The sequence below is a fragment of the Monodelphis domestica genome, chromosome 6 (assembly GCF_027887165.1).
Source record: "Monodelphis domestica isolate mMonDom1 chromosome 6, mMonDom1.pri, whole genome shotgun sequence".
NCBI classification, from domain to species: Eukaryota; Metazoa; Chordata; class Mammalia; order Didelphimorphia; family Didelphidae; genus Monodelphis; species Monodelphis domestica.
In genome coordinates this window covers 58,969,068-58,978,289 of record NC_077232.1, presented here as the reverse complement: position 1 = coordinate 58,978,289, position 9,222 = coordinate 58,969,068, and the positions used below count along the sequence as shown (strand labels likewise).

Sequence of the window (9,222 nt, the reverse complement as noted above, 5' to 3'; positions counted from 1 at the left end):
TTAGAAAGCTAAAGGGGAAATTTGTATTTGATCCTAGAGGTAATAGGGGAGCCACTGGAGTTTATTGAATAGGGAAATGGCAAAGTTAGACCTCTGTTCAGGAATTTCACTTGGCAGTTATGTGGAGGATGGATTAAAGAGGGGAAGATACGGAGCAAGTAAGACTAGTTACAGTCTGGAGGAGAAGTGAGGAGAGCCTGACCTAAATTGATAATAATATGAGTAGAGAAAAAGGGAAGGATGCAAAAGATTTACTTTGGGCATAGAATCCACAGGACTTGATAACCGATTGTATTTACGGGTTAAGGGGAGAAAGGAGTCCGAGGTGTGAATCCAAGTATGGGTTCAGGTCCTCCCCAGACGCCTGATCTTCCCCTCTGCCCTGCAAGGGGAAAAAAATATATATTTGTCCACTGAGCTCCCCAAGCTGAATCGTTCTAGGCTTACACATGTTGCCTCCAGCCCAGTTTCCTTCTCTTTTGCAAACTTCGCTCTGTCCTGGTAGAGCAGCAGGTGAGCCCCAGGAGAAAGGGGCGACGAATGAGTTGGGAGCAGAATTCACCAACCAGGTCGGGCCAAAGCTAGGCTCTCGCTGTGGCTGCCACTGCCACAGCCTGGGCTCGGGGCAGAGCTTCTCCCGGGGAGAAGGGGGAGGAGTCACACGGGGAGGAGCAAAACTCAGAGGCTCTGGGAGCTTAGTGGCAGAGGGAGAGCGGCAGGAGCTCGGGACCCATCGCGTCGCCCTAGGGGCGCCAGAGGCCCTCGTAGAAAGAAACAGAGAAGCGAAGAAGAGGAGTCCTTGCCCCCCTCCCTCTCAGCCAGGGCCCGCCCCCGCCTGCCTCGCCAACTCCGCCTCGGAGGCGCAGGTCTGACCAAGGCAACTTTGGAAGAGTTTGTGTGGGGTTCTCTGAGAGGCAGTGGAAGAGTTGAAACCCGGGCAGGGGGGGTTGCATTCACCCTGGCCGGGCTGCGGGGCCGCAACAGCGGGGCCTGGCTCCGGTGGCCGCCCCTGAGCCTCCCCTACTCTCCTGATTCCGGCAGCGGGGAACTAGGGGCGCTTGGTTCACCGCGCCCAGACGTCTTGGGGAGGCGGCGAGGGGCGCAAACAGGGGCAATTTGGGTGCACGATGGAGCAGCCAGAAGAGAAGATCTCGGTGTGGATCTGCCAGGAAGAGAAGATCATCTCGGGCCTCTCCCGCCGTACCACTTGTTCCGACGTGGTCCGAGTGCTCCTGGAGGACAGCCGCCAGCGGCGGCAGCAGCAGCTGCAACAGTCTCGGCGGCGGCGGAGGCAGCGGCGGCGGGCAAGAGGAGAAGAAGGAGGCGACGCGGGAGAAGGGGAGCCACAAGAGGCAGAGGAGGACGAGGAGGAGAATCCGGCGCAGGGCATGCTCTGGGGGCCCCCTCAGTGCTACTGCATCGTGGAGAAGTGGCGGGGCTTTGAGCGCATCCTGCCCAATAAGACGCGCATCTTGCGCCTCTGGGCCGCCTGGGGAGATGAGCAGGAGAACGTGCGCTTCGTCCTGGTGCGCAGCGAGGCGTCTCTGCCCAACACCGGGCCCCGCAGCGCCGAGGCTCGAGTCGTGCCCAGCAAAGAGAGGCCGTGCTCTGGCCGAGGGGGCCCAGCCCGGCCCAGCCTGGCCCTGACCCAGGAGAAACAGCGGCGCGTGGTGCGCAAGGCTTTCCGCAAACTGGCCAAGATCAATCGGCGGCGCCAGCAGCAGCCCCCGTCCCCCTGCTCTTCCACCTCTACGTCGTCCTCCACTGCTTCGTCGTCCTCCTCGCCCCGGACTCAGGACAGCGCCTCAGGCGAGCGGATGGAGACGTTGGTGCACTTGGTACTGTCCCAAGACCACACTCTCCGTCAGCAGGTGCAACGGCTCCGAGATCTGGATCGGGAAATCGACCGCTACGAGGCCAAGGTGCACTTGGACCGCATGAGGCGGCACGGCGTGAACTACGTCCAAGACACTTACCTGGTGGGGGCTGTAGCTGAGGTAGATGGGGCCGGAGTCCTGAAGCAGGGCCTTGCCGAAGAAGCGCCTCCCGGCAGCGAAGGGGGTGCCGATGCTGCAGCACTCGCCGAGTACTCCCGTCGGTGCGAGCAGATGCTGCAGCTGCAGGAGCAGCGAGCTCAACAGGAGGAGCTGCTGGAGCGCGTGGCAGCTGAGATCCAGGAGGAACTGAACCAGAGATGGATGCGGCGGCGCCAGGAGGAGCTCGCGGGGCAGCCAGCCCCCGACGCCGAAGGTAGCCCCGAGGGCGAGTTCCTGCTGGAGCAGGAGAGGCTGAAGACCCAGCTCAGCACCAGCCTTTACATCGGCCTGAGACTCAGCACGGACTTAGAGGCTGTCAAGAGCGACCTGGACTATAGCCAACAGCAGTGGGAGCTCAAGGAGAGGGAGTTGCAGAGTCTTCTGGAGACTCTGGACTCTTTGGACTTCATGCCGAGCCCCGATGGACCTGGTGATCCTTGTTCCAGAGCTCCGAGTCAAGGGGAGGGCGAGGCACGGGCCGGGGAGGAGGCAGCTGCTTCTGGCTCAGGCCCCTGCCCGGGCCCCGAGGTATGGGTGGACCAGGCCCGGGGACTGGCCAAAGGATGTCAGGGCAATGATGAAGACTCGGACACGGGGCTGAGCTCCATGCACAGTCAAGACTCAGACTCTGTCCCAGTCTGTGAGTCCCTCGTTTAGGAGAAAAGATAGGAGGGAAGCGAGGAAGAAAGTGGTTTGGTCACCAAAAGCACGAGCCAGCTCAGGGATCCCATAGCGTGAATAGGAGCACCTCGCCCCGCTGCAGCCCCTTCCACCGGCCAGCTAGGGTGTGTGCCGAGGGGGCATATTATTCACAGTTTGGGCTAGGAGGGGCCAGAGAAAGGGCACCTCTTTTTAAAAGGTTCGTTTTGTACCCTGCCACCGAGCAGGGGAAGTGAGAGGTAGGAAGGGCATCCCTCTGACTGAGGAACCTTAGGTCCCAGGAAATGGTCCAGGCCCATTTTCAAACGAGTATTATGTGGATTTTCAGTTTAGTGAAGTCTCTAAATGACATTTCTGGGAACGGTGACAGCTGGAACACCCGTTTGGAGCATTAGGTACTTATCTTTGATTGGTAACGAAATTCCTTGAATTTTAATTGTAGCTCTAACTTGTTAAAACTAGCCAAAGAAGAGGTATTTGTGTTGGTCTGGGCCTTACATCCTGGAGAAAACACACACTCTTCTTGGCTATTTACGTTTTCCAGCTGTTACTAGACTCATCTGTGTCCTGCATTTTGGGCCTTTTATTTCACTTCCGAGGCTGAATTAAAACCTCAATTCTATCTCTCCAGAGTTCAGACAGTGCATTCCAGCCGAAGGGGAGATAATAAAATCCTGGAAAGCTGACTCTGGTTAAAATTTCATTTGGACACTGAGATTTGCTCTTGCAAAGTCCAGTATTTTGTCCTTTTACAATTCATTGTTCTACTTCCATTCGATTACATTCCACAAGCTTTATTGAGCACCTACTGTGTGCCAGGCACTGTGCTAGGCTCTTGGGGATTTGAAAAAGAAACAGTTCCTTCCCCAAGGGTCATGAATTTAGCTGCTGCTATTTCAGGAAAAATAATAATGAAGACAAAGAAACAACTGAGGGAAGCTAAGTGTTTTAAGGAATGAGCCATTTGATTTACAGTTAAAACTCAGACTTTTAAAGTCTCCTGACATTTATGAGTACAAACTTGTATTTCTTTTGAATTGGGCAATGCCTGAAAGCCAACCTGAACTCCACAACTCACCCTAAACCCCAGAGAATGTTTCTTTTACCTGCCAGAGGCTTAACTGAGACACTGTAAATAACAGTATTTGCTAGCTAAGGTTTCAAAAATTGTTGAATGTAACCACTTCTCTCCATATTCCACTAACAGGTCGTTTGATTAACAACCATACTCAGCCAACGATAAAGGTATTTTTTCTTTTAAAGTGAGTTAACTGGAGTGACTCTCAGTTCTGGACAGCTTATGCACACATGCCTAGAGATAAAAGTGTAACAGCTTTTCAAAACCAGTCTCTAAAGCGCCGGTGAACTCAGTGTAATCTTTTTAGTTATTTCAATAAAAAAAAACACACAACTTATCAGCTATAGGATATTTGTTGCCTCTTTTGAATGAATCAGGCTGCCTGATTTCCTTTGGAAGCTGGGTACTTCCTGGAGATATCATCATGCCCTATGAGGTGTAAACAATGGTGAGTGTGGGGTGCCAGCCTTGAGTAGGTACTATTACTGTTATCGGCTTAAATGTTCAGAGATTGGGTCTGGTTGCAGCAGGGCTTTAGTCATTTTAAGCTAATTTATGAAACCAGGCTTCCTAGAGAAGTTTCTCCTTTAATTGCTAGAATCTTAAACTGCATCCCATTTTCAGAGACCAGAAAGCATTGCCACTGTTTAATTGGTTTTCTTTGTGTCAACATATTTCCCCCACCCCATTGTTGATGCAGGGATGTTTTGAGATTTTTTTTAGCAAAATGATAGAGAATTAAGAGGTTGTCTTCATAATTGATACTTAGAAGAAACTTACCATGTAATTATGGTCTTGGGTTTTCAGCCTGGCACTTCTCTTCCTAAGCATAGTTAAAATGAAGAGGGTGCAAGAAAAAAAAATGAAACCTCAGTGTCCCCAGTCTACAATGTAATCATATACATACGGACCAAACTTAATGATAACTTTGACAGGAAAGCAGGACTATACAATCCTTATTTACAGTTTGGCAAGTAATCCTGTCTGAGAGATGTATGGAGAGACTGCTCTGACATAGTGAGGGCTGGCCTTTTTTTTCCCCTAGGCAAATGAGGTTAAGTGACTTGCCCAGGGTCATACAACTTGAAAGGGTCTAAGGCCAGATTTTAGCCCAGGGCCCCTCAACTCCACCCCTGGCACTCTACCCACTGTGCCACCTAACTGCGCCTCTACTTATGTTCATAAGGGATTGCCTAGGTCACAGGGAACTTAAATGAGTTGCCCAAAGTCACATAGAGAATATGTAATGTATACGTAGAACTTGAACTCAGGTCTTCATTTCTCTGAGGTTGGTTTTCTAGCCACTACACCATACTGCCTTTCTTGGTTCCCTAGGATTGAATATTTTAGAGCTGGCCAGTATGTCAAAGATCATCTAGTCCAACTCTTTCATTTTACAAGTCAAGAGACTTCCCTAAGGTCACTAAGGGCATAATGAATAAAACTGGGATTTGAACTCATTCTCTGATAGCAAAAACCAACCCTGTTTCCATAGCACCATTGTACTGAGGGGTATGAGGAGTGGGAGGAAGTTGTGGTGGTTCTCAGCCTTCTGGCTGATGCCAGTGCCATAGAAAATAACCACTTTCCCTTTCAGTTATTATTTTAACCTTTACGAGCCTAATGGGCTGCTCAGGCAAGTAGATGGATGTGATTTTTTTGCCAGCAGTCACTAATACAAACAGGCCACATCACAATGATAAGCCCTGTGTGTGATCCATGGGCTTCTGCAGCTCCCAGTCACCTGAGGACTACTCCCAGACAAAGGTGTCCCAGAGTGAAGCAGGATGAGACAAGGGGCCATTGAGTGCTAACAATGAGCTACCCACCCTTCCTGGCTATAGACTACTTCCTCAAAGAGCTTCCCCTGATGGGGGCAGGAAACAGGAGGGCAAAGGTAGGCAGCATCTCAGGCGATACCCCAAATTTAGGACAATGGTTCCCCTTAAATCAGCACCCTGCTAGCTCCTCCGACTTCCAGAAAGTGCCTGGCCTCTGGGACAAAGGATGCTGGTGTTCTCCCTCTCCCCTTGGCTCTTTTTTTTGAAGGGACAGGGTAATACTAGGAGCAAGAGCACAGCTGTGATACTGCTCTGGGGGGACATTAAGGGATCGGGTTTTCTCCATAGGAAGGAAAGACAGCAGCCGCCCCTATTTATCAGTGAGCATGTTCCCAGGTCTGCTGGAGAAGGCAGTTTGAGAGTGTGCCACTTACCCACTGGCGTACTGCCAAGTCTGCCCTCTTACTGAGGAGGGCTTTTATCCTGGTGGAAGGTTTGGCTCTCTGGGACACTCTCCCTCCCCTCCTGAACTGTACATGCATGGACACAGATACATAATCATATGGAATCTATTCGCTTTTTGCACAAAGTGAATTTTCATTCACCTTGCATTGAGAGTTTTGCAACAGCCCTCTGGGTAGTTTTTGATATACCTTGTGGTATAAAAACATTCAGAATTGGAAACAACTGACTTGGCCTTCTTTGGAACAGAATAATGGAAGGTAGGATTAGCCAGTGAGTGGTGCACTGTGTGCTTTTGTATGGTTGTATGAATGTCTGTGAAAGGTTTGGAAAGTTCCTAGTGGTGCCTACTATGAGAGTTGGGCAGTCTGTTGAGGCACTCTTATGCATGGGGGGCTGGGAGAGCCTGGAGATCTTCCACCCCTTCCCAACCACTCCTCAGCTCCTACCCTACTAGAGAAATTGTCCCTGGTTTTGGTCATGCCAATTGGCAAAGAGCACAGCTCCTTATCCCTCAGCAAGGAAACAGCACATGGGCAAGCTCAGGGATGCAAATGAAAGGCACATCATTTATTTACAGAATCTCTTCTACATATTCCACATCTTGGGTTTCACAGCTGGGGAAATAAAGCATGCTAGGAGCTAGCTGAAATGTATTTCACCTTTAATTTAATTTTCATTTCATTTTGGTCTCTGTTGTATAGAAACTCGAATAGCTGATTCAGAAGTGATCATTTGAATAGTGCAACAAGGACTAGTCCTGGTAACAGAAAGATCAGAATTCAATTCCTGCCTCTGACATGTATAGCTGTGGGACCAGGGGCAAGTAAGTCATTTGGGCTGTAGAGTCAACGAATTTGGTTCTAATCTTGACTGGGATGCTTACTACCTGTTTAGTATTGAGTAAGTTCAGCCTGGGACTCAGTTTCCTTATCTGTAAAAGGAAAGGCTAAGACTAGATGGTCTTTGAGGTCCCTTCCAGATCTAAAAATTTAATACTATGATCCTTTGAATCCCTAAGTGGTCCTGACAGGTTCTTTTAAGCCCTTTAAGAGGTTTAATGCTTAAGCCTGTATAGTGTGGTTCTGTATCAGTGAAAGCTTCCATCCTGGGAGTTCCTTAAACCAATGACATAACAGGTATGAATCATGGTTTTTAACAAAAAATGCCTATTTGGATGCCCTTTTAGTAATTCAAGTCTTCAGGACTCCTTCACACAATCTGAACAGCATCTATCTAATTAATCCATCAATCAACATTTTCAAGGCACTTACTGTGTGTCAGGCACTGTGCTATAAAGTCTCTCTTTTCAAAGTCTTTACATTCTTCTGAGGGTGGGTGGGAGCCTTTAAGGAATGTCAATGAATGCAGTTCCCCCTCCTTGTATATTTCCAATCAGCTTCTATATAGCTTTCATCACCCAGAGGAAAGGACTTTAGTTGTTATTCCCAGAGCCAGAAAGTCAACCTGGAACCAAAGATCTTAAGAGCTAAAAAGGACCTCGAAGGCTATTTAGTTCACCCACCTCTGTTAGTGCCTAGTAAAGGGAACAGTGACCTGGAGGAGGACGGGGGAAGACAGAAGAGGGAAAGGAGTAAACATTTATAGAGCAATTACCATGTGCCAAGAACAGTGTGAAGTGCTTTACAAATATTATCTTATTTGATCATCACAACAACCCTGCAAGGCTGATATTATGGTCAGGGAAAGTGAGGCAAAAAGAGGTTCAATGACTTGTCCAGGGTCACACTAATAAATATTTTTAGACAATAGTTGAACTCAAGTCTTCCTGACTTCAGGTCCAGTGATCCATCTACTTCACTTACTAGCTGATTCAAAAAGCAAGGAACTCCCTCAAGTCACACAGGTGGTAGGGTAGGGAATTAGAGAAGAGAAGGAAGTGAACATCTTGGGGAAGCAACATAGGACAACTTGCAGATTGCTAATGCCAGTTACACAGCTATCCATGGCTGCTGGAGTGCTAATGTGTTTTTGTTTGCTTGCTTGTTTGTTTGTTTTTAACCCTTATCTCCGTGTTGGAATCAATACTGTGTATTAGCTCCAAGGCAGAAGAGTGGTAAGGGCTAGGCAATGGGGGTTAAGTGACTTGCCCAGGGTCACACAGCTGGGAAGTGTCTGAGGCCAGATTTGAACCTAGGATCTCTCATCTCTAGACCTGGTTTTCAATGCACTAAGCTACCCAGCTGCCAAATTTTCTCATTCCCTCCCCTTCCTTGAGAAGGTAAGTAATTGGATATTGATTCCAGAGGTGAAATCATACAAAACATATTTCCATCTTAGCTATGTCAGGGAAGAAAACAGAAACAAAAGAAAAGAATAAAAGTGAAGTAAAAACCAAGTAGGCTTCAATTTGCATTCAGAGCTCATCAGTTCTCCACCCCCAACACTTGTACATGCAGAGTAGGCACCAATTTCTCTGTAGTAACTCTGGGAAACTACCTTCTTTGCAATCCCATGGAGCTGTCCCACTGAATTTTGCTCTCCCAAGCATTTGTCAAGCTAGCTTGGGGCGCTGCGGTACTGGGACAGCACAGTTCTTCAGCACTGCAGGACAGATTTCCCATGCTCAGGGGCTGTTGTTTGTACACCATTGAAATGGTGGTGATTGGGTGCCACGTGAAGTTTAACAAACTTCAGATTGAGAAACATTCCAGCTGCAGGAGATATGGGGGGAGAAACTCAACAGTATTTCCATTCTCACAATTTGCAACTAAACCTTGCTCTCAGTACAATGGTTCTCTTCATTACGCCTAGAAGTTTTGGCTTCCCAACAATGAAATTAAAAACAAACTCTACTTAATTACAGTTTAATTGGAAACCCAATACAGAAGTGGCAAATGTCCCTCCTGATGTGGTCTTCAGGGCTTCAGATCACTATGAGGCAGCCTGGGCTAATAGAAACAGCAGTGGACTTGGAATCCTAAGATCTGCTTTTGAGTCCTACCACTTACTAAATGACCTTGAGAAAGTCACCCAGTAATAATAGCTAACATTTATGGAGTACTTGAAGTTTGGTGAACCCCCTTGTAAACATTATCTAATTTAAGTCTCATAAGAACCCTCTAAGTTTGGGCAATTAGGTGATGAAATAGCTAGAGCCTGGACCTGGAGTTAGAAGAACTAAGTTCAAATCCAACCCCAGATATTTATTAGCTGAATGACTCTGGTCAAATAACTTCACACT

General features: G+C 48.3%; 1 protein-coding gene across 1 annotated transcript; it reads left to right on the top strand.

Moving 5' to 3' along the window:
* The first annotated feature begins 685 nt into the window (after positions 1-685).
* RASSF10 (Ras association domain family member 10) lies at positions 686-4,110 on the top strand. The gene has a single exon (XM_007497113.2). The coding sequence runs from the start codon at positions 1,128-1,130 to the stop codon at positions 2,691-2,693; it is 1,566 nt and encodes a 521-aa protein (XP_007497175.1). The 5' UTR covers positions 686-1,127; the 3' UTR covers positions 2,694-4,110.
* The last annotated feature ends 5,112 nt before the right edge of the window (positions 4,111-9,222 follow it).